At 50.9% G+C, this 25897-nt stretch overlaps 1 protein-coding gene across 1 annotated transcript; it reads left to right on the forward strand.

Moving 5' to 3' along the window:
- The first annotated feature begins 830 nt into the window (after positions 1-830).
- LOC142468059 (macrophage-stimulating protein receptor-like) lies at positions 831-25265 on the forward strand. The gene is made up of 7 exons (XM_075574146.1): positions 831-971; positions 3084-4014; positions 6924-7284; positions 7729-7914; positions 17016-17138; positions 17535-17705; positions 25042-25265. Exons 2-7 carry the CDS (start codon positions 3164-3166, stop codon positions 25045-25047), a joined length of 1698 nt encoding a protein of 565 aa, XP_075430261.1. The 5' UTR covers positions 831-971; positions 3084-3163; the 3' UTR covers positions 25048-25265.
- The last annotated feature ends 632 nt before the right edge of the window (positions 25266-25897 follow it).

Here is a 25897-nt window from a genome sequence, read left to right on the forward strand (position 1 = left end):
TGAGTATGAGTATATATATATATATATATATATATATATATATATATATATATATATATATATATATATATATATATATATATATATATACATATATATATACATATATATATATATATATACATATATAAAGCAGAAAATAGCCGTGTTAGTCCAGTTGAGATATAACTCTCGAAAGCTTGTCCTATGACATAAATTGTTAGTCCAATAAAAAAGGTATCACCTAATACTGAAGAACTAATTTATTCTGCACTATATACATATATATACACAGTGGTCGACAAATCACCCAAAAATCTACTCGCCAAACAAAAAAATTTACTTGCCACCTAGCCCCGCCCTAGTCCCGTCCCCAGCCCCTAGTCCCGTCCCCAGCCCCTAGTCCCGCTTTAATTTTTTTTAAAAATAAATTCCTAGTAAGAACAACATTCGTTTTTGACATAAGTTTATATATTGTATTACATTATACTACAATTAGTCCTTGTTAAGTGTGTGTGGGTGTGTGTAAATGTCAGATTTAGACAAAAAAGCCAGATCTGAACGACTAGTTTCCTGCACCCTTTAACCAGTGTGTGTGTGTGTGTATATATATAAGCTTGGTTCCAGCACTGCAGGCACTAGGGGTTAATGTTGTTTTCAGGAGAAATGTTGCAAAGGCTGCCTGTGACCTTTCCCTGTAACAGTTTTCATGTAACCAAAGTTATGTTGCATTTTAACCCACAAATCAGGGGCTGGGGAATATTGACCGCACCTGGCCTTGGATGTTTCAATGTTGGGGCATATGGTATAAAAAGGTGGGGAGGGAGACTCCTAGCTCAGCTCCGGTTATGAGTTCCAGCTGCAGATTCAGAGCTGCCAGTGCTGGTCCCAGACCTGAAAACCAGTCCATGACAGCACTGTGAAGAAAGAAGGACAGGGGAAATATCTGCAAGGGTGCCCTGCAACTAGTTCTGCAGCGTATCCCCAGTTGGGTATGTGTTGTCTGTTTATCTGTATAGTTTTGGATATCTCTCTTTCAATTAATTAATTTTAGAAACTCTTGTGTTTCTGTCTGGCTAATTGATCCCTGGTGTGATAGTCCTGGTCTCCTGTGACAGCCTTCTTCTGGGATCCTAACTTAGAGGAGCACTGTCCCTATCTACCACATAATAAAGCAGGAGGGCCTGGTCTGTGCTATTACTTTATGAACATCCCTATTATCTCCTCGAGACTCCTCTCTTCTTGCTCTCCGGGAACCTGAACTTCCAGACCCTTCCCTATCTTTTATATCCCTTCTGACATCAGTATCCCCATGGCAACACAGGGTTGGCCCAACCCACACTATCCCACTATTAACTCCTCACAGCAATCTCATAACCCCATTGCGGGGGGGGGGGGGGGGTTACACTTACAGTGCATCTGATCTCAGACATGCTATAAAGACGGTTGGGGTTCCTTAACCCAGTGGTGTGCAAACTGGGTGTGTGCCCCCAGATTAACTCCAGGGGCGCGGGGTTTACAGAGGCCCGCGTGCTTCCTGAAGGCACTTAAATTAAGTGCCGGGGAAGTGACGAAGGCCTCTGTAAACTGCACTTACCGTGGTTCAGCCGGCATCTGGAGACGCGTTGCCATGGCAACGTCAGACGCTCGGCATAGGACAGAGTGAGGGAGAGGCCTGCAACTTGGGGAGAGCCGGGACCAGGCGGTCACGAGAGGTCCAGCCCAACTGCTTTGTGCGGCCGCCGGACCCTCTGCTGCCAGCGGGCCCGACCAGAGAGGCCTGACACCCAAGCTAAGGGTTTATATGTATTGGGGTTTTTTCTATGTATTGTTTTTTTTTTTATATATATATATTAGTGTTTTTCTGTGTATTAAGTTTTTTTTCTATGTATTTTTTTTTTTTTAATATGTATTATTGGGGGTTGGGGCAGTTTGTATATATTTGTGGGTGTGAGGATGTGTTTGTATGTATTTAGAGGGGTCGGATATTTTGGTATGTATTTTGTGGGGGGGGATTGTGTGAGGGAGAAGGAATGAGTGTGAGGAGGGATTGAGAGGGTGGGGTAATTGACAGGGGGAGTGAGGGAGTGAGTAAGAGTGGGATGCAGGGGAGAAAATACATGTGAGGCAGGGGGGCAGGGATTGAGTGAGAGTGGGGTATTTAATGGAGGGTGGGAGAGGTGAGACGGAGGGGAGAAAAAAAAATGGGAATAGGGAGGTAAATAGAGGGGGCTCGCGAGCTATGAAATGGGGGGGGGGATCGCAAGACCGCCGACATGGGAGGGCCCCGGTCACATGCATGTGAAATACGTGCCACTAGCACACTAGCACGCGGAGCCCCCTCACCAGCATGCGTCGCCCGTGTCCTGCACTGGTATGTGGGCATGCTGAGCCCCCTCGAACCCCCACTGACATGTGGGCATGCCGAGCCCTCCCCCCGCACATACTCACACAGAACCTATTGGCTTTAAAGGGAGTCCCTGTGCAGTTTAGGACTTGATTGGTGCAGGGATTCAGAGCCTGGCACCTGCCTCTAGGGCAGGACTGGCACAGATACACAGCCTGGCACCTCTAGGGCAGGACTGGCACAGATACACAGCTTGGCACCTCTAGGGCAGGACTGGTGCAGGTACACTCCTGGCACTGCTATGGCAGGACTGGCACAGATACACAGCATGGCACCTCTAGGACAGGACTGGTGCAGGTACACTTCTGGGACTGCTAGGACAGGACTGGCACAGATACACAGCCTGGCAACTGTAGTACAGGACTGGTGAAGGTACACTCCTGGCACTGCTAGGACAGGACTGGCACAGATACACAGCATGGCACCTCTAGGACAGGACTGGTGTAGGTACACTTCTGGCACTGCTAGGGCAGGACTGGCACAGATACACAGCATGGCACCTCTAGGACAGGACTGGTGTAGGTACACTTCTGGCACTGCTAGGACAGGACTGGCACAGATACACAGCATGGCACCTCTAGGACAGGACTGGTTCAGGTACACTCTTGGCACTGCTAGGGCAGGACTGGCACAGATACACAGCATGGCACCTCTAGGGCAGGACATTCTGCTCCTCAAATTCTCCCTCTCTCTCCAGGTCCCATATTATAGAAGCCCTCCTTGTGTCACTGTGCCCCGCGCTGGGTTGAAGTCAGAAAGTGTGCCATTCACCTCACCATGATGGGCAGCCTCTGCCCCCTTCTCCTGCCCCTCTCCTTCCTCTTCCTGGGTCACCTGGCATACCCCTGGAAGTGCTCAGATGAACCCCGCAGCTCCTCTCTGGACCCCACCCTCCGGTACGATCTCCCTAACTATGTGGCCCATGGACCCATTCAGAACCTGATCTCCAAGGATGGACAGGAGCCCTTGGTCTTCGTGGCCATCACCAACCACCTGCAAGTTCTGCACGGATCCGACCTGCGAATCCTGCAGAGCGTCACCACTGGACCTACCAACAGCTCCCAGTGCTCCCAGTGCTCCCAGTGTAAGATGGGCAGCGCCCGCCCGGACCAGCCCGAGGACACAGAGAGCCGAGTCCTTGTACTGGACACAGAAGAGGATATCTTGTACAGCTGCGGCTCCTCTCTCCGCGGACTCTGCTTCCTGCACCAGCTCACGGGCGCCAAGATCGCCGACTCCAAGTGTCTGTTCAACAAGATGGAGAACTCCCCTCTCCTGTGCCGGGACTGTGTGTCCAGCCCACTGGGGACCCTTCTCACAGTGGTGACCAATAGACACGCGGTCTATTTCTTCCTGGCCTCGTCAGTGGATTCCCTCGTGGCTGGAAGTTACAGTCCGGCGTCCGTGTCGGTTCGGCGCCTGCTCTTCACTGAGGACGGCTTCGCGGACGGGTTTCAGTCACTGACGGTGCTCCCCCAGTTCAGGGACTCCTACCCCATCCGCTATCTGCACACCTTTCGCACTGAGTACTTTGTCTACTTCCTGACGGTGCAGCTAGAGGAGCCGGGGGGCACAGCCTATCACAGCAGGGTGGTGCGCCTGAGCGCCAAGGAGGGGGAGATGAGGAGGTAAGAGGAGTGGGAGGTGTGAGGAGGAGGGGGGGCCATGGGGATCTGAGCAGAGGTGATCAACTTGGGTATGCTTACCAATCCTGTGCCCCACTCTCTCGCTACCCCTTCCTACACTCTCTACCATCTCCCTCTCTCTACCTCCCCCACTCCTTCTCTCTCGCTACCTCCCCCACTCCCTCTCTCACTCTACCCCCCCACTACCTCTCTCTACTCCCTCACTCGTTACCCACTCCCTCTTTTTCTACCCCCCCCTCTCTCTAACCCACCACTCCCTCTCTCTCTACCCCCCCACTCCCTCTCTCTCTACCACCCCACTCATTCTCTGTCTACCCGCCCACTCCCTCACTCGTTACCCACTCCCTCTCTCTCTACGCCCTTCGCGCTTTCTCTACACCCCCTTCTTCTCTCCCTATGCACCCCCCATCTCTCTCTCTCACTCTCTTCCCCTCACTCTCTCTCTCTCTTCCCCTCGCTCTCTACGCCCCCTTGCTCTCTCTCTCTATGCCTCCCCCTCGCGCTCTCTCGTTCTACGCCCCCCCTTGCACTCTCTATCTATATGCCCCCAGTCGTGCTCTCTCTCTATGCACCCCCTCTCTCTCTACAACCGCCTTCCTTTCTCTCTATGCCCCCTTTGCACTCTATGCCCCCTCATTCTCTCTCTATGCCCCTCTCGCTCTCTTTACGCCCTCCCCTCGTGCTCTCTGATTACATCCCCTTGCTCTCTCTTTACGCCCCCTTGCTCTCTCTTTACGCCCCCCTTGCCCTCTCTCTTGCTCTGCCCCCCTTTCGAGCTCTCTCTCTATGTCACCCCTCGCGCGCTCTCTCTCTCTACACCTCCCGTCGCACTCTCTCTCTATGCCCCCTTGCTCTCTCTCTTGCTCAACACTCCCCCTTTCGAGCTCTCTCTCTATGTCCCCCCTCTCTCTCTCTCTACGCCACCTATTTGCGCTCTATCTCTACACCTCCCATCGCACTCTCTCTCTATGTCCCCCTCTCTCTTTATGCCCCCTTCCTCTCTCTGCCCCCTTCCTCTCTCTCTCTCTGCCCCCCTTGCTCTCTCTATGCCCCCCTTGCTCTCTCTACGCCCTACCCTCGCTCTCTCTCTCTGTACGCCCCCTCACTCTCTCTATGCCCCCACTTGCTCTCTCTCTTGCTCTACGCCCCCTTTTGAGCTCTCTATGTCAACCCCTTTGCGCTCTCTCTCCACACCCCCCTCACGCTCTCTCTCTCTACGCCTTGCGCTCTCTCTTTCTCTCTCTACGACCCTCGCTCTCTCTCTATGCCCTCTTGCTCGCTCTATATGCCCCCTCACGCTCTCTACGCCCCCCTCACGCTCTGCCTACGCCCCCCTCACGCCCCTCTCGCTATATCTCTCTATGCCCCCTTCGCGCTCTCTCTACGCCCCCCTTCCTCTCTCTACACCACTCCTTGCACTCTCTCTACGCCCCGTCCTCTCTCTACGCCCCCCTCGTGCTCTCTCTCTCTCTATGCTCTCCTTCCTCTCTGTATGCCCCCCTCCTTTCTCTATACCCCCCTCGTGCTCTCTCTATACCCCCTCATGATCTCTCTACGCCCCCTTGCGTTCTCTCTATGCCCCCTCTCACTCTACGCCCCATTGCTCTCTCTCTATGCGCCCCACCTCGCGCTCTCTCTACGCCCTCCTTCCTCTCTCTATGCCCTCTTCCTATCTGTCTGTGCCCCCCTCACACTCTCTCATTCTCTATGCCCTTCCCTCGCACTCGCTACACCCCCCATGCGTTCTCTCTACGCCTCCCCCTCGTGTGCTCTAGGCCCGCCTTCCTCTCTCTCTCTCACTCTCTACGCCCCCTCCTCTCTCTCTATGCCCCCCTTCATCTCTCTCTCTACGCTCCACCTTGTGCTCTCTCTCTCTCTCTATGCCCCCCCTCGCTTTCTCTACGCCACTTTTGGGCACTCTATGCCTTCCCCTGCTCTCTATGCCCCCCCCCTGCTATCTATGACCCCTCGCTCTCTCTATGACCCCTCGCGCTCTACGCCCCATTGCTCTCTCTCTATGCGCCCCACCTCGCGCTCTCTCTACGCCCTCCTTCCTCTCTCTATGCCCTCTTCCTATCTGTCTGTGCCCCCCTCACACTCTCTCATTCTCTATGCCCTTCCCTCGCTCTCTCTACACCCCCCATGCGTTCTCTCTACGCCTCCCCCTCGTGTGCTCTAGGCCCACCTTCCTCTCTCTCTCTCTACGCCCCCTCCTCTCTCTCTATGCCCCCCCTTCATCTCTCTCTCTACGCTCCACCTTGTGCTCTCTCTCTCTCTCTATGCCCCCCCTCGCTTTCTCTACGCCACTTTTGGGCACTCTATGCCTTCCCCTGCTCTCTATGCCCCCCCTGCTATCTATGACCCCTCGCTCTCTCTATGACCCCTCGCGCTCTCTCTCTCTATGCTCCCCTCGTGCTCTCTCTACACGTTCCCCTTATGCTCTCTCTCTATGCCCCCCCTCGTGCTCTCTCTATGCTCCCTCGTGCTCTCTCTATGCCCCCTTGCGCTCTCTATGCCCCCTTGCGCTCTCTATGCCCCCTCGTGCTCTATGCCCCCTCGCTCTCTCTATGGCCCCCTCGCGCTCTCTATGCCCCCCTCGTGGTCTCTCTACGCCCCCCCTCTTGCTTTCTCTTTACGCTCCCTCACTCTCTCTACACCCCCATCGCTCTCTACAGCCCTCCTCACTCTCTGCCTCATCCTCGCTCTCTACGCCCCGCTCTCTTTCTACGCCCCCGCTCGGTTTCTTTCTACGCCCCCCTCGCTCTCTTTGTACGCCCCCTCGCTCTTTCTACGCCCTCCCTCGCTCTCTTTCTACACCCCCCACCTCGCTCTGTCTCTCTTTTCCCCCTCCCTCACTCTCTCTACCCCCCCTCTTCTCTCCCTCCTCTCAGTTACCAGGAGCTGGTTCTCGAGTGCCGGTTTGAGCCAAAGCGCCGGTGGCGGAGCGCTGAGCCGCTGATGCCAACGGAGAACTTCAACATCCTTCAGGCAGCACACGTGGCCCCCGTGGGAGATTCGTTGGCGGGGGAACTGGGATTGAACCCTGAAGAACTTGTGCTGTTCGCAGCCTTTGCGCAGAGCGACCCGCAGAGCATTCGTCCCCGCATGAGGTCAGCGCTCTGCGCCTTCCCGCTCAACCTCATCAACATGTCCATCTACCGCAGCATGAAAAAGTGCTGCAGTAACGTGGAGTCCGAGCGGCGGCTAAGGGGGCTGCACTACTTCCAGCCTGAGATGTACTGCCCCTATAATGTGAGGGAAGGGGTGGGGGGCCCAGGGTATGGAGGAAGGGGTGGGGGGCCCAGGGTATGGAGGAGGGGGTGTGACGAGTAGGGGGACGCTGTCAGTATATGGATTTCTTGGGTGGGGGGAGGGAACGGTTCAGACCGGTTGCTATTTACTCTTCTATAATAAACTGTCCTGCGTGTCCTTTAAAAGCCCAGATTTACTCCTGATATACAGGGGCCCGGGGCAGGAGGGAGGGACCCAGGGCAGGAGGGACCCACGGCAGGAGGGGGGGGGGACCCAGAACAGATGGAGGGGACCCGGGACAGTAGGGGGGGGACCTGGGACAGGAGCGGGGGACCCGAGACAGGAGGGGGGGGGACACGGAACAGTGACACGATGAGGTGACCATTTTACCTCTGACCCCTGTCGGTTTGACCTCTAATTTGGTGATCTGATTTCTGACCCCAGAACCTGTCGGCCCCTGTACCTGACCGCAGCTGTTGGAATGTCCCCACGCTCGTGGACCTGCCCTTGTACCACATGGATTTATTTAACGGGCACATGGATGGGGTGCTCTTCACGTCCGTGTACGTCACATCCCAGGAAAGACTGACCATCGGGCACCTGGGCACCTCTGACGGGAGAGTCCTGCAGGTGAGAGGGAGAGGGACAGTCTGACTGTGCCACACACACCCACATACAGTGCTTTGCAGAAGTATTCGCCCCCCCCCCCCATAATGTCCCATGTTGTTGAATTACAAATAATGTATGCGTATTTTGTCAAACGAACTATTTTTATTCTAAGCTACAAAGCTGTAGTGATTAAACTGAACTGTTATATAAGTAGGAGGTTAAATGTCAGCAAAGGAAATGTACAAAAGGAAATGCCTATGTTGCATTAGTATGCAGCCCCTTAAGTCACTACTTGGTAGGAGCCCCTTTTGCAGCAATTACTGCTATGGGTCTTTTTGGATCAGTCTCTGTAGAGGGAGAAAGGGGGTGGCCCGGTATTAAAGAAGTTACACCGCATTTGGCCATCCCCTGACCCCACCAGGGAGACAAGAGGTTAACTGGGCTGAGGCCCAGGATTGTGATTTTACCCGTTATGACATGTAAATGTGTATTCCCCTGTTCCCCTGTTCTGTTGTAACATCTGGTTTAGGCAGTGTCTGCATCACATACACACTAGGTTCCATCCGGGAACACAAGGGTTAATAGTCCTTTAATGATTATAGCTCTTTGTGTAAATTTTCCCGCCTTTTCAGGCACCATTTTGGAGGGTCCATAGGCCGCCATTGGAGCTCCATGTATTTCAATGGCGAATCTTGCTGTGGAGTCCTGTTCCTGAGAAGACCAGCAGATGGCGTCCGAGAGGGAGAGCGGCGGTTTCCCATTGTAAGTCAATGGGCTCATTGACTTCAATGGAGAAATCCTTGAAAGAGCTTTCCAGGAACGAGTTGGCTGCCGTCCAAACCGCTTAACCGCAAAGCGGATACATTTTCAATAGGAGAGCTTTGATCACTAACAAGTCAAGTTCAACGACAAGTGGCGTGGGAATAAACAGTTCTAGGGCCCCTAGGAATAAAATTCTTTCTGTCCCTAGTTCCTAGACTTCCCCCCACTCGACCACAACCGGGTCCCCGTATCCTGGACCCCCAATAAGGGTCGAACCAATAAGAGCGGGCCACGCCATAGGTTCCAATGGCGGCGGCAGAACCGGCTCAGGAAAACGGCTAAGTGTCAAAAGCTAAATTTTGGTATTCCATAGCTCCGGTTCCGGAGGGCCCAGAGGATCGGGGTTTGGGGTATCTGTAGCCACTGCTCCGGCATCGCTGCAGAACCATCCTTGACCCTCTTGGACCAACCCGACGGAGTATGGACCCCCTTGAAAGTTCGGGACTTTTCCCATAGACTCCAATGGCGGCCAAACCCCATTGACCGGCTATGGCGGAAAACTCCCTTTGACTTCAACGGCGGCATCGCCCCGTTGAAAGTCTATGGCGGGAATTCCCATAGCCGCCAATGGCGGCGGTTTGCCATTGAAAGTCTATGGCGGCGAAGCCCGTTATTTTCAATGGGGATTTAGTGAAAAACCGTGATTTAATTTACAGCGGAGATTTGTGCATTAAAATGTAAAACGGTTTTACGGGTATTTGTGTATCTCCGGTTCCCCAGGTCGTAGCATGTCGCAAATTGGACCATAGGGTGTCCCAGTTTCGGCATTGAGAACTGGGAAGTTTGGACTGGCTGGACCTAACGGAACCGGATATTTTAATATGTTCATGTTTTATCCAACATACTGTATTTCAAGGTATGGGTAAAACCCAGAGGAAATTCCTTTGCATACCAGGGTAGCATATGGCCAGAAAGGCGACCCAATGTCTAGGACTTGAGTATGTTTCAAAGGACTTTGTCACCTCCACTGTTTGCATGAGGGTGGAGATTACTCAAACCAGAGCAGTCGTCAAGTGTTCCATTTCACACCTCACAACAAAGGGTTTCCTGCCAGATATTCCGTTTGGTAAACTGGCTGGCATTCCTGATATCGAGGAGGGGTTATAGAAATGGGACCCCAGAGCTCAACTGCGCATATACCAACTAGCAGGGGGGCATGTGTCAAAAAGTGTTCCCACGTTAACGAGTGGCTGTAGGTAATTGAAAACCAATCCACGGCACTCAATGTTAAGGATAGGGCACAAAAGGTTTATAAACTGTTGTTCCCCTTTATCCTGTGTCTTCAATTTATCATCTGAATGCTGCTTGATTGCGAGAGAATTGCTATGCTCCATACTTCTCATTCCCCAACCCCAAAGTAAGTATATTTCTTGTCTGTTACTGTATTATTCGTGTGTTCACCTATCCAAAGGAATAAATATACTTTATTATATCTAAGACTCGTTCAGTTCGACCCAGTGATTTGTGTAACCTTTAATAACCTGAGACAGGCTATCATCACAGGCTATTAAAGTTAACTGGTGGCAGCGGCGGGATTGAACTGGACCTGTATTACTAGTGTTCTGCGGGATACTGTAATATAGTGGGGACTCGATGGTAATTGCGAGTTCCTGGGTCTAAAGATATTGAACACACGTTAGTGCAACAAGTAACGCAAGTTGTCACACCACCTCACCTGCTGCAACCCAGAACCATGAGTGAAACGGAGAACGCCTATTACCTGAAGACTAGAAATCAGCTAAAAGACAAGTGCCGTGAATATGGACTGGAATATGTGGACCAAGAGGTCGAGGACATGATTGCCGCAATCACAGCATATGAAACCGAGCGAGCAGAGTCCCAGGATACGGCTCAGCTCGCCCTTGTACAGCCGCCCGGAGATTAGGGACTGAACCCAGTGCCGGAGCGGCAGAATCCCGGGGAGGGGACAAGTGCACCTCCTGGGACAAGTGCGACAAGAGGGCACTGATGGCTGCGGCCACCAGTTCGTTTACCCCTGAAATGTTGGCACTGATTACAACGTGGGGAGACCGAGGGACAGCGGAGGAGCGGCTAAAGTTTCTCTCAATGGTAGTGAACAGACCCGCTTATTGCCCCCCGGTCCAACCCCGCAAAGATGAACTCCAACTGGACAAGCACAGTCTAACCAAGTACGTGGAAGGCACTGACCAGATCGACATGTTTTTAAGGAACTTTGAGACGCAGTGCCGGCGGTACAAGGTGCTTCCCGAATATAGGGTTGCCCGCCTGGACCTGCTACTCTCCGACTTGGCCAAACAGACCTTGATGGCGCTTACAGAGGAGTTCGCTGATGACTGACCACCTGAAAGAACTTTTGCTATTTCAACACGGTTTTACCCCTGAAGCTTACCGGGGTAAATTCCGGCTGGAGGAGAGGCACCCTCAGGAGACCTATATCACTTATGTGACCCGCATGGCTTTGTACGGGTTACACTGGGTGGAGGGCTCTGAGGCCAGGACTTACCAATGCCTGCTGGACCTCTTCTTTCAGGAGCAGCTCATGCAGCAGTGCCCGCCGGCGGTGACAGCTTGGGTGTATGATAAAAAACCCAAGACCTACACAGAGGCGGCGAGGATGGCCGATGACTATGTGGTCAGCCGGTCCCAGATGACCGCCAAGGTACCAGCCAAAGCGGTAACCACGCCGGTGCCGGCCAAGAAAGCTGTGAGTACCCCCCAGTGGACCCAAAAGCCACCTGCGGGCAGCGGGTCACAGAAGGCGGGAGAGCTCCGGCATGAGCGCCGGTGCTACAATTGCAACAGCACTGGTCACCTCAGACCAGATTGCCCGGAACCCCTGCGTTCCAACAGACCCTATCGAGGGCAACGCACCCCAGCTGCGAAGCCGGTAGCCCGCGTGCGGGTGGCTTCCACCAAAGAACCAGGACCGGTCATGGAAACAACTCCCAGCGAGACGTCCCATGTCGCCCCTATCCCGGTTTCCTCGGTGCCTACAGCCAGGAGCGGAGGACATCTCGGCGCAGACCTGCAGCAGACGAACGGCCGGAGCAAACATCTTACCCCGGTCAGAGTCGGTGACCGGCAAGCAGTCGGCTTGCTGGATTCAGGAGCCGCAGTGACCCTGGTCCGACCTGATATGGTCCGGCCAAAAAAATTGATCCCAGGCCCTGGGATGCAGATCACTGTGGCCGACGGAGAGCCACGTTTCCTGCAGGTGGCCCGAATCTTTTTGGATTGGGGGGGTGGGCAAGGGTGTGCGGGAGGTGGGAGTTTTACCCGGTTTGGATGCCGACATTCTTTTGGGCAACGACCTGGGACCGATGACCTGCACCTACGACCATGTGCCCCAGCCCGCTGCAGTGGCGGCTGTTACCCGGAGCCAGACCACGGCAATGCCGGCGGCGGCCGCGCCAGTCCCCCAGCCTTTGGGACCAACGTTAGCGGAGGGCGCAGAGGAGCCCGGGGAGGTAAGCTAGGATCAGTTGCAACCACAGGCTGACTTACTGTTCCCCCTCACTCTGTTCCCTTCCCCTGACAATGACATGACTGGGGGGTGGCCAGACTTAGGAGCCCAGTTTAGAGAGGCAGTGAAGGCAGACCCTACCCTGGCCGGCGTGAGACTTCGGGCGTCCGAATCTCAGGCAGAGGAGGGCACTGAGCGCTGCCTATGGTATAAGGGACTCCTGTATAGAGAAGAAGGGAACCCAGGGATAGAGGAGGGATTGACCGGTAAGCGACAGCTAGTAGTGCCCCAGGGGTACCAACAGCAATTGTTACGGGTAGCTCACTCTATTCCGTTAGCGGGACATCAGGGGGTCACCAGGACACGAGCCCGGTTATTGCAGCTTTACTACTGGCCGGGGGCATCCCGAAATGCGAGCAATTTCTGCCGCTCTTGTGATGCCTGCCAGCGAGTAGGTAAGGCGGGCGACCGTGTGAAGGCACCCCTGAGACCCCTACCGATAATAGGGGAACCCTTCCAAAAGGCAGCGATGGACCTGATAGGACCCCTCATGATTCCTAGCAGGTCAGGGAAGCGCTACATCCTCACGGTGGTGGATTTTGCCACCCGGTACCCTGAGGGTATTTGTGTATCTCCGGTTTCCCAGGTCGTAGCACGTTGCAAATTGGACCATAGGGTGTCCCAGTTCCGGCATTGAGAACTGGGAAGTTTGGACCGGCTGGACCTAACGGAACCGGATATTTTAATATGTTCATGTTTTATCCAACATACTGTATTTCAAGGTATGGGTAAAACCCAGAGGAAATTCCTTTGCATACCAGGGTAGCATATGGCCATTTTGAGCCTGAGGAAGCCGTCCTGAACGGCGAAACGCGTTGCTCTAATTCGCACATCTTTCTGAACATTGGAGGCCTCCGTAGCCAGTGGAAGCAGACTGCAGTCACAGCCGCGTCAGAAGCTCCCATCACTTCTGAACCCGGACGCGGAAGACAGCGCAGCTGGAAGGCGACCTGCTACCACGCCGACAGGAGTGCCACGGGGTTTTTTAACATCATTTTGTGAGTGTTTTTTCCATTTATATGTGTAATAAACTTCTATTTTGACCAAAGATTGTCACTGACCCCCTGCTATCATCTCACCCCACACATCCCCGTTTCCTGAACCGGGGAGGGGGGGAGGATTGGAACGTGTGAGGGAAGGGGAACCCCCATCCAACATCCTGCCCGCCAGCAGCTGAACACACGGTGCCACGGGAATTACCACGGACGGGTCCACTAGAGGCACCTCATAGTAACCTCTCAAAGGATTGAGCTTACACATGGCCGTGTAAGTAATTTATGATTACTAATATTTTAACCCCCCCCCCCCCCTCCATTCCCATCCGAACTTAACCAGCCTCTTGGGCTAAGAAGAAGCTGTCAGAAGCAAGATACCGTTATACATATGTGCTCACACAGGGCCGTGTGAGTATTTGACTACAAACAATTGTCAATTCATCATCACACCTTTATTAAACAGCTAGATACTCCATTAAGTTATCTCATTACTGGTAAGATAGGTCAATCTCTTCTAATCCTTTACTCCCCCTTTTTTTCTTCGTTCTAGCATATGGCCAGAAAGGCGACCCAATGTCTAGGACTTGAGTATGTTTCAAAGGACTTTGTCACCTCCACTGTTTGCATGAGGGTGGAGATTACTCAAACCAGAGCAGTCGTCAAGTGTTCCATTTCACACCTCACAACAAAGGGTTTCCTGCCAGATATTCCATTTGGTAGACTGGCTGGCATTCCTGATATCGAGGAGGGGTTATAGAAATGGGACCCCAGAGCTCTACTGCGCATATACCAACTAGCAGGGGGGCATGTGTCAAAAAAGTGTACCCACGTTAACGAGTGGCTGGAGGTAATTGAAAACCAATCCACGGCACTCAATGTTAAGGATAGGGCACAAAAGGTTTATAAACTGTTGTTCCCCTTTATCCCGTGTCTTCAATTTATCATCTGAATGCTGCTTGATTGCGAGAGAATTGCTATGCTCCATACTTCTCATTCCCCAACCCCAAAGTAAGTGTACTTCTTGTCTGTTACTGTATTATTCGTGTGTTCACCTATCCAAAGGAATAAATATACTTTATTATATCTAAGACTCGTTCAGTTCGACCCAGTGATTTGTGTAACCTTTAATAACCTGAGACAGGCTGTCGTCACAGTCTCCATGTAGCTTTGCCCAGTAGGATGGTGACATTTTTGCCAATTTTTGAAAATTGATCCAGATCTGATAAGGATTTGTTTGGGATCGTGGATGGACGGCAATCTTCAAGTCTCGCCATAAATGTTCCATTGGATTGAGGTCAGGACTGTGACTGGGCCACTCAAGAACATTCATTCTCTCCTTGTTCCACCGCTGCAGTGCGGCTTTGGCTTTGGGCTTCGGGCCATTGTCCTGCTGAGATATGAATTCCCTCCCAGTGTCAGAGTCTTGGCTGAACTCGAGCAGGTTTTCCTCAGGGGTTCGCCTGTACTTTGCACCATCCATTCTCCCCTCTATCCAGGGCCGGTGCAGGAGTATTCGACCCCCTAGGACAGAGGGACGCAAATTGGGGGCGCGAGATTTTTCTAGGGGGCGCGGCGGTTGCAGAGGCCCCGCACTCTTCCCCACGGCAATGCAGGGACATTGCATGAGGCCTCTGCAATCTCAACTTACAGAGATTCAGACAGCTGTGTTCACGTGTCGCCATGGCAACGCGGCATCAAATGACACCGTGGGGTCACATAACCATGCGGTGTCATTTGATGCCAGGAACACAGAGGTAAAGGGGGCACGAGCACCAGGGGCAGGAGGCAGGGTGGGGCGCTGCTGCAAACGTTTGCACACCCCTACCCTTTAGCCCTGCGCCCCCAACCCCTTTTGGATTTTTCTTTAAATGTTACACAGTAGCTTCTCTCTTGCCCCCTCCTCCTCCTCCTTTCTCACCTTCGTTTCTCACTCCCCCATCCTCCTCTCTCAACCACCCTCCTCCAGCAGGGTGGCAGCAGAGACAGGCGACGGCGGGAGAGGAGGTCGGTGGTAGACAGGCGGTGGTGGGAGAGGAAGAAGGAGCACAGCTGGAGCGGAGCAGGGCGGAAGAGGAGGAGGATGGCTCGGGGGACCTGCACTGTCCCAGCGGCAGACATCGGAAGTCAGTGAAGACTGCTGGGTTGGACATGCTTCTCCCGGCTGTCGTCCTCCTCTGCCCACCCTGCTCTGCTCCCACGGCCCCCGTCTTCCTCTCACGCCATCGCCTGTCTCTACTACCGACCACTTCTGCCGCCACCCTGCTTTGTGCCCAACACCCGTCACCCTCCTCCACTCCCACCGCACAAAATGTGCCGCCCTAGGTGATTGTCTAAGTCACCTAGTGGTTGCACCGGCCCAGCCTCTCTCCTGACCAGCTTCCCAGTCCCTGCTGAAGAGAAGCGCCCCCATAACATGATGTTACCACCACCGGGCTTCACAGTTGGGATCAGGGCCACAGACAGATTTCCCGGGGCCCAGGACTAGAGTTACATCCAGGGCCCTCTTCACCCATGTATCGGCGGTATTGCGAGCCCCCCCCCCCATTTTACACCTCACGAGCCCCCTCTATTACCCCCCTTGTTCCCATGTATTTCTCTCCCCTCCGTCTCACTCCCACTTCCCCATTCACCCCCTCACTCTCCCCCCACCTCAAATGTATTTCTCTCCCCTGCGTCTCACTCTTACTTCCTCCTTTCCTCACTCCCTCCCTCACCCCTTCTCTCCTCTCACTCGCCCCCCCCCCGCCTTCTATCAATTACCCCACTCTCACTCAATCCCCCTACAAAATACATATTAAAAAGACCCCTGCAGCCCCCCAATACCTATTAAAAGATCCCAATACATATTTTTTTTAAACGCTCTCCCCACAATACATAATAAAAGACCCCCACTCCCCCCATATATATGTATTTAAGACCTTGGGGATTGTCTCAGGTCGGGCCTAGAGACAAGTGCTGCAGGTTGGGCCCGACCTCTGGTCAGGCCCGGCTGCTGGTCACGGCTGGGACCCGGCTCTCCCTCAGCCACCTGCAGGCCTCTCCCCACTCTGCCCCACGTGCATCAGAGAGGGCCGTCACGTGCCAGCCGTGTAACACAGGGAGGGAGAGGTCTGCAGGCAGCTGAGGGAGAGCCGGTCCCCCCGCAGGCTCCGGGCCTGGGATACCTGTCCTGGCTGTCCCCCCCTGTTGGCGGCCCTGGTTGGGATGGTGTTGACTGGGTGATGTGCAGTGTTTTGCATTTTCTGACCACAAAACCTTTTCCCACGTGTCTGCAGTATCATCTATATGCTTTTTTCGCAAACTTAATTGAACTAAATTCCCAGCGTTACGTCTGGCGCGAGCTGAACTGCACATCACCAGTCACCACCATCCCAACTGTGAAGCACGGTGGTTGTAACATCATGTTATGGGGACGCTTCTCTGCAGCAGGGACTGGGAAGCTGGTCAGGATAGAGGGGAGAATGGGTGGTGCAAAGTACAGGCGAATCCCTGAGGAAAACCTGCTCTAGTTCAGCCAAGACTGACACTGGGAGGGAATTCATATCTCAGCAGGACAATGGCCCGAAGCACAAAGCCAAAGCCGCACTGCAGCGGTGGAACAAGGAGAGAATGAATGTTCTTGAGTGGCCCAGTCACAGTCCTGACCTCAATCCAATGGAACAATTCCACATGGAGTGGAGGAGGGGGAAACCGTGTCACATGTACTTCTGTGTCCGGATCTGCAGCTCTGTCACTATCACAATATGATGTCATAGCTGTGCTCAGTTACAATATGATGTCATAGCTGTGCTCTCTGTCAGGTGGTCCTGCAGCGTGGAAGTAACCCTCTCACTCTGTTCAACTTCTCCCTGAGTGACACTCACCCAGTGTCACGCGATGTCACACGCATCGGAGACAACCTGCTCTTTGTCACCGGGAATAAGGTGAGCAGGACTTTGGGGGAGACACACGGGGGGAGGGTTATCTGATTGGGTGGGACTGAGAGGTGCAGTGACAGTGCTGTCTGTGTGTGGGGTGGGGGGGAGGATCAATACAGGAATAGCAGAGAGCTGCAGTGTAAGATGGAGGTGTAATGACAGCAATGTGTGTCTGTGTCTGTGTAGGATCAGTACAGGAATAGCAGAGGAATGCAGTGTAGGATGTAGGTGCAGTGACATCGCTGTGTGTGTGTGTGATCAGTACAGGAATAGCAGAGGAATGCAGTGTAGGATGGAGATGCAGTGACAGCGCTGTGTGTGTGTGTGATCAGTACAGGAATAGTAGAGAGCTGCAGGGTAGGATGGAGGTGTCACTGTCTGCATGTCTGGCTCCCCCTGAAGGTGACACAGGTCAGTGTCACAGGCCCCGGGTGTCGTCACCTCCTGACCTGCAGCCGCTGTCTGCGTGCACCTCGCTTCATGGGCTGCGGCTGGTGTAAAAATGGCTGCTCCCGGCAGGGGGAGTGTCAGGGAGAGTGGAACCAGCAATGCTGCTCCCCCATCATCACAGAGGTAACCGAGAGAACCGCACACCGTCCCCTCGTGCACTAATGCTACGTCCCCCTCGTGCACTAATGCTGCGTCCCCCCTCATGCACTAATGCTGCGCCCCTCCTCATGCACTAATGCTGCGTCCCCCCTCATGCACTAATGCTACGCCCCCCTCGTGCACTAATGCTAAGTCCCTCCTCATGCACTAATGCTACACCCCTCCTCTTGCACCACTGCTGCGCCTCCCCCTCGTGTACCACCACCCGCCCCCTCGTGCACTAATGCTGCACCTCCCCCTTGTGCACTACTACTATGCCCGCCCTGCGCACTACTACTATGCCCCCCCTGCGCACTACTACTATGCCCCCCTCATGCACTACTGCTGCGCCTCACCCTCGTGCACCACTGCTGCTCCGCCCCCTTGTGCACCACAGCTTGCCCGACCCCTCGTGCACCACTGCTGCTCATCTTCCCTTGTGCACCACTGCTGCACCTCCCCTCATGCACCACTGTTATGCCCACATGCACCACTGCTGCTCCTCCCTCGTGCACCACTGCTGCTCCCCCCTCGTGCACCACGGATGTTCCTACCCCTCATGCACCACTCCTGCACTTCCCCCTTCGTGCATCTCTGTTGCTCCCCCTTCGTGCACCACTGTTGCTCCCCCCGTTCTTGCACCTTTGATGCACCACTGCTGCTTCCCCTCGTGCACCACTGCTGCCCCTCCCCTCGTGCACCACTGCTGCTCCCCCCTTCGTGCACCTTTGCTGCCCCCCCTCGTGCACCACTGCTGCCCCTCCCCCTCGTGCACCACTGCTGCCCCTCCCCCTCATGCACCACTGCTGCTCCCCCCCTCGTGCACCACTGCTGCTTCCCCCTTCGTGCACCTTTGCTGCCCCCCCTCGAGCACCTTTGCTGCCCCCCCTCGTGCACCGCTGCTGCCCCTCCCCCTCATGCACCTCTGCCACACACTCCTCTTTCCTTGCCTCCTCCCCCATTGTGCACCGCTGCCGCCCACATGTGCCATAGGTTAATTGATAAGGGCAAAATATAGTATTGAGCAGGGATAATACACAGAATATTGATCAGGAATAATACACAGACGAGGTATTGATCAGGGAAAATACACAGGCAGAATATTGATCAGGGATAAAACACAGGTGGGGTATTGATCAGGGATAATACACAGGCTAGGTATTGATCAGGGATAATACACAGGCAGAATATTGATCAGGGATAATACACAGGTGGGGTATTGATCAGGGATAATACACTGGCGGCTATTGATCAGGGATAATAAACAGACGGGGGTATCGATCAGGGATAATACACATGCGGGGTATCGATCAGGGATAATACTGTAACGCTCATGCTGCCCGCAAACCTGACAGGATCCCGGTACTGAGGTGGGAAGGAGAGATACCTCACTCCCACAGCAGCGGGAGCGTGCCCAGAGTGTGGTATTGAGCGTGGCCGGGACTCCCTGCGCTTCTCCCTCAAAGGATGTAACCAAAAGTCTCCTTTATCATACTGTATACTGCACCGACACACTTTATTCGAGCAAATACCCAGTATGTACCTGGCAGATACCTGGAATGCGCCGCTCCTCACCTCTGACAAGCCCCGTTGCGTTTGCCTTCCCAGCCTGGGTTCATGCCTGGCTGACGGGCGGCTGATCTGTTAAATGATAATGATTAGGATTTAATAGGCTGCAATGCTTCGCGTGTCTACCAGATGGCATAAATTCATGAATTGTAATGCAGTATATATATATATACTGTGCAGTATTGCAGCCAGAGGGAATAAAATGCTTCAATCCCTGCCTGGAAAATAACCCAATGCACTCGGGCAGAAAACAGTCACAAACCTCAATACACCCGGCTATACCCGAATTCGTGGGACTAGCCGAGCTCGAATAAAGTGTGTCGCCAGTGTAGATTTTTACACCATATATATTCCCCATTTATTGCTATCCCAAAGGGAGAAAAAATGCTCCTTACATGGAGAAGCGTGGCGATTATATATTTGTTTTACATTTTCTGTTAGGCCGATTTTAATCCTTAGCCACACGCTCCTAGAGGGCAACACTATTAGGGTGTAATTAATATATTTGGCCAATCACCTGCAACTGCTTATTGGGCGGCTTGTGGGAGGCCAGCCCCCCCTTCTTCTAGGTATATAATCTCCCAGCAAGGTCCCTGTATGTCACTATTCACTTTACTTGCAGACATGTGACTATCTTTTAACTGCACTGTGTTATATAAGCATATGCTTGGATATATTAACCCCTTCTGGGTTTATTTCACACAACATTAGTATGTATTTAGTGTAGGGACCTGCTATAGAGACTAACCTTGATGTGGTTAGCAGGCTTGGCATTATTTGATCAAAGGATGTAAACCAAAAGTCTCCTTTATCATAAGGATTCACTTTCTGTTTTTCACATTTGTATGGCCAATCCCTTCGCCAGCTGCGTGCTCCTTACATGGAGAAGCGCGGCGATTATATATTTGTTTCATATATAATGTGAATACTGACAGCCTCCATACCAAACCTAGATGAAAAGCCTTAAAGAACTAAATAGAAAAGGAAAATAAATAAATAAAAATAAATAAATATATAAATATATATATATATATATATATAAAACACACAAAAAAGGAAAGTTGCTCAACACCTAATATTAAAGGTTAAATCAAGCCCCCAGATTAATACTGACTATAGGGGTAAAATAAAATATAAACCCCAAATTAAATCAGTTAGAAAAGTTATAGAGGTTGTTGGTGCTAGGGGATAATAACAACTACAGCTAAACCCCGTTATAACGCGGGTCTCGGGGTCCACCCCGAGACCACCGCGTTACTAACGGGGTCGCGAGAAAAAAAAATGGCCGCCGCGCTTTAGCGCATATTCATCCCGCGGGACAGGAGATGGGAGCGGGCATGTCCCTCCGCTCCCCGCTTCCCCCTGTCACCGCGGGACAGGCCGCGGGGCAGGAGATGGGAGCGGGGATGTCCCTCCTGTCCCCGCTTCCCCCTGTCACCGCGGGACAGGCCGCGGGGCAGGAGATGGGAGCGGGGATGTCCCTCAGGTCGCCGCTTACCTCAGATCCCGCTGCATGCATGGAGGTGGTAGCGGGGGGTTTCTTCTCCCCACCGCTGTCCCTGGCGCTCCCGCTGCCTGCGCGGGAGGAGGGGGAGCGGGTGGTGGTGCTGGTCGCGGCCTTTCCTCTGCTCCGACCCCACCCCCCGTCTGTGTAGAGTGAGAGAGTGTGTGTGTGTATGTATATATGGGAGAGAAAGTGTGTGTGTGTATATGGGTGTGTGTATGTGGGTGTGAGTGTGTGTAAGTGTCTGAGTGTGTGTAAGTGTGTGTAAGTGTGTGTAAGTGTGTGTGAGTGTCTGTGAGTGTCTGTGAGTGTCTGTGAGTGTCTAAGTGTGTGTAAGTGTGTGTGAGTGTCTGTGAGTGTGTAAGTGTGTGTAAGTGTGTGTGAGTGTCTGTGAGTGTGCGTGAGTGTGCGTAAGTGTGTGTGAGTGTCTGTGAGTGTCTATAAGTGTGTGTGAGTGTGTGTGCAGTGTGAGCAATGAGGAGTGTGTGTGCAGTGTACAGTGTGTGTGCAGTGTGTCAGTGTGTGCAGTGTGAGCAATGAGCAGTGTGTGTGCAGTGTGTGTGCAGTGTGTGTGCAGTGTGTCAGTGTGTGCAGTGTGAGCAATGAGGAGTGTGTGCAGTGTACAGTGTGTGTGCAGTGTGTCAGTGTGTGCAGTGTGAGTAATGAGCAGTGTGTGTGCAGTGTGTCAGTGTGTGCAGTGTGAGCAATGAGCAGTGTGTGTGCAGTGTGCAGTGTGTGTGCAGTGTGTCCAATGAGCAGTGTGTGTGCAGTGTGTCAGTGTGTGCAGTGTGAGCAATGAGCAGTGTGTGTGCAGTGTGCAGTGTGTGTGCAGTGTGTCCAATGAGCAGTGTGTGTGCAGTGTGCAGTGTGTGTGCAGTGTGTCCAATGAGCAGTGTGTGTGCAGTGTGTCAGTGTGTGCAGTGTGAGCAATGAGCAGTGTGTGTGCAGTGTGTCAGTGTGTGCAGTGTGAGCAATGAGCAGTGTGTGTGCAGTGTGCAGTGTGTGTGCAGTGTGTCCAATGAGCAGTGTGTGTGCAGTGTGTCAGTGTGTGCAGTGTGAGCAATGAGCAGTGTGTGTGCAGTGTGCAGTGTGCAGTGTGTGTGCAGTGTGTCCAATGAGCAGTGTGTGTGCAGTGTGCAGTGTGTGTGCAGTGTGTGTGCAGTGTCAGTGTGTGCAGTGTGAGCAATGAGCAGTGTGTGTGCAGTGTGTCCAATGAGCAGTGTGTGTGCAGTGTGCAGTGTGTGTGCAGTGTGAGCAATGAGCAGTGTGTGTGCAGTGTGCAGTGTGTGTGCAGTGTGAGCAATGAGCAGTGTGTGTGCAGTGTGCAGTGTGTGTGCAGTGTGTCCAATGAGCAGTGTGTGTGCAGTGTGCAGTGTGTGTGCAGTGTGTCCAATGAGCAGTGTGTGTGCAGTGTGCAGTGTGTGTGCAGTGTGTCAGTGTGTGCAGTGTGAGCAATGAGCAGTGTGTGTGCAGTGTGCAGTGTGTGTGCAGTGTGTCAGTGTGAGCAATGAGCAGTGTGTGTGCAGTGTGCAGTGTGTGTGCAGTGTGGCAGTGTGAGCAATGAGCAGTGTGTGTGCAGTGAGTGTGTGCAGTGTGTGCAGTGTGTGCAGTGTGTGCAGTGTGTGCAGTGTGTGCAGTGTGCAAAAAAAAAAAATTTTTTTTATTTTTTTTTTTTTAAAAACGGGAGCCACGGGAAAACCGCGTTATAACCGAATCGCGGTATAACGAGGCGCGTTATAACGGGGTTTAGCTGTATATAGAACACACAAATGAAAAGGACAAAGACAACCCCCTTGTTAGCACTCTAAATTACACCTAAAGAAAATCTACTAATAAAGATTATATTGCAAGAACCAGATGCACTGCAGAGTCAGAAAAATGAACAAGATTTTATTGGAATAACAGCAAGACACACTAACTTAAAAACATGAATATACTAAAGACAGCCTAACAAAATATATGTATCAAAAATATATTGGATAAAAGGGGGACTGTTAATCTAGTGAATGAATTCTATTTTACCTCAAAAAAACTAAAATGTGTCTAAGTGAATATAAATTGTAACACAAAAGTAGTTTAATATAACCCTTGAAGGTAATACAAAATATTATAAATCCCTACTGGCATGAATGCCTAATAGAGAGATATATGATGGATTGTGGCATGGAGGAAAAGTATATAATCAATGGCCCAAAAATAAAGGGGGGAGAGAAAGGCCCTTTATTTTTGGTAATATATTATTTTTTCTGGCTGTATACTGGGTCATTGATTATATACTTTTCCTCCATGCCACAATCCATCATATATCTCTCTATTAGGCATTCATGCCAGTAGGGATTTATAATATTTTGTATTACCTTCAAGGGTTATATTAAACTACTTTTGTGTTACAATTTATATTCACTTAGACACATTTTAGTTTTTTTGAGGTAAAATAGAATTCATTCACTAGATTAACAGTCCCCCTTTTATCCAATATATTTTTGATACATATATTTTGTTAGGCTGTCTTTAGTATATTCATGTTTTTAAGTTAGTGTGTCTTGCTGTTATTCCAATAAAATCTTGTTCATTTTTCTGACTCTGCAGTGCATCTGGTTCTTGCAATATAATCTTTATTAGTAGATTTTCTTTAGGTGTAATTTAGAGTGCTAACAAGGGGGTTGTCTTTGTCCTTTTCATTTTTGTGTTCTATATATATATATATATATATATAAAATTAAATCCCTTCACTAAGCACAGCCATCTACAACACTTATTCCCTCACCTGCTGTCTCTGTAAATTCCTCTCAAACCTTAGATTGTAAGCTCTTCGGGGCAGGGATTTCCTTTCCTATTGTCTGATTTTGCTGCACTTATTGTATTATTATAATTCCCCGTACTGTATTCTTTGTGAAGCGCTGAGTACACTTTTGGCACTATATAAATAAAGACATACAATACTAAACACTAATAAACCCCAACAGAGTAAACTTAAATTTAAGTCTAATTTAAATTATATTATAATTTATAATAATCAGATTATTTAAATTATTAACACTTAAAAAAAATTGTTAAAAAGTATAGACAATTTGCTGAACAGACCGCTAGAGGGGCTCTCAAGAGCAAACAACAAATTAATCGGGCACTTTGCCCTAGCAACCCGATGTGAGATCGCAGCAGTATGGAAACTTAACGTGATTCCTTCCATCCCCAAGATTCGGAACAAGATTTGGTTTATCTGCCAGATGGAAAAGTTACAGAGTCTAGTTAACGACACTGGCATCAATTATCTAAAGATCTGGTTACCCTGGTTGGCCCAAACAGACATACCCGGGGTGGAACGGGCCACAATTTGGCATTGATAGCACTAGATGCATTCTCCTTTGGCAGGTCCAGCCTATATTCCATCTTGTTATTCAAATCATCAGGGAATCGGCAAACAGGTCATAGAAGATCCTCGACAGCAGGTGTACGTACACGTACATGGGCTGACATAAATAGGTCTTAGTGGTCCTAGCTGAAGAAGCACCCTCCGAGAGCCGCTTTCACCTCAACGAGAAGACATGCCTCCCCCAACCCTACATCCTCCCTCCCTTATGTCTCTCCCCACACTCCCCCATCATCCAGCGGTGAGTTATACGTCTCCGGATACTACGGTAGATATCAAGACACCGAAAGATGGATGCTGTCTAAGTTAGTCTCGTCTTGTGTTGTGCTGTCGTCATCCCACATACACTGTATTCATTTGAAAGACTATGTCATATGTACCTCCCTTGGGTGGGTTTATGCCACGTTATGATTTGTACCTGTACATTACTTCAATAAAAATTACAAGTTAAAAAAAAAAAAGTATAGACAAACCAGTTAAAAAAAATGATAATAGAAATAAAAGCGGTATTGATACATGGAATGTAGAATGCAGGATTAGCAACATGTAACTATAAGATGTAAATAAGACATTCAAGTATAGACTATATATTGTAAATGGCAATATAGTCGATTATTGAAGTGCTAAAAAAATATATATAAATATCACTGATAGTCTGCTATATAGGGAATGGGGAGAGGGGGGTGGTGGAACGGGGGAGGGAAAGGAAGACCTGGTGTAAATAGTGATAACGACCCTACTGAAATGTATGAAAGTTACTTAAAGGAAATGACCCAAGTCCCAATCAATATTTAGCCCAAGTGTTGTTCTGGTTTTTAATGTTAAAATCCGGTAGGCTTCTCGCTGATCTAAGACCTTGGTTCTGTCTCCTCCTCTAGGTATAAAGGGGATATGTCCGATACCCTGAAACATGAAATTATCAATACTTCCCCTCGGGCAGTTTGAAAAATATTCAGGGACAGGCTGACTCTGATCTTTCTTCACGATAAGGCGGAGATGCTCCATGATCCTGATTTTAAGGCATCTCGTGGTCCTGCCCGCATATTGTTCCCCACAAGCGCATGTTAAAATATATATAATAAACCATACTTGTTCAATCTTTTTCTAATTGTACTGTCATGAACTTTAACATTTAACATCCTAACTGAGGCCTGTAGAGTCTGAGATGTAACTCTCGTTTTTTTTTGTAATTTCTCTGAGCATTGCACGGTCTGACCTTGGGGTGAATTTGCTGGGACGTCCACTCCTGGGAAGATTGGCAATTGTCTTGAATGTTTTCCACTTTTGAATAATCTTTCTCACTGTAGAATGATGGACTTTAAATTGTTTGGAAATGGCCTTATAACCCTTCCCAGATTGATGGGCAACAACAATTGCTTCTCTAAGATCATTGCTGATGTCTTTCCTCCTTGGCATTGTGTTAACACACACCTGAATGCTACAGACCAACAAACTGCTAAAACTTCAGCTTTTATAGATGTGGTCACACTTGCTGATGATCAATTAATCAAGGGCATTTGATTAGCAGCACCTGTCTGCTACTTAGCATCTTAATTCCTATGGAAGCATTAACGGTGTACTTAGTTTTTCACATATAGCTTCTCCATTTTGGCTTTATTTTTGTTAAATAAATCATGACACGGTGTAATATATCCTGTGTTGTTGTTCATCTGAGGTTGTACAGTATTTACCTAATTTTAAGACCTGCTAAGGAACAGATGATTGTTATTATGT

This window comes from Ascaphus truei, chromosome 17 (genome assembly GCF_040206685.1).
Source record: "Ascaphus truei isolate aAscTru1 chromosome 17, aAscTru1.hap1, whole genome shotgun sequence".
Lineage (NCBI taxonomy): Eukaryota > Metazoa > Chordata > Amphibia > Anura > Ascaphidae > Ascaphus > Ascaphus truei.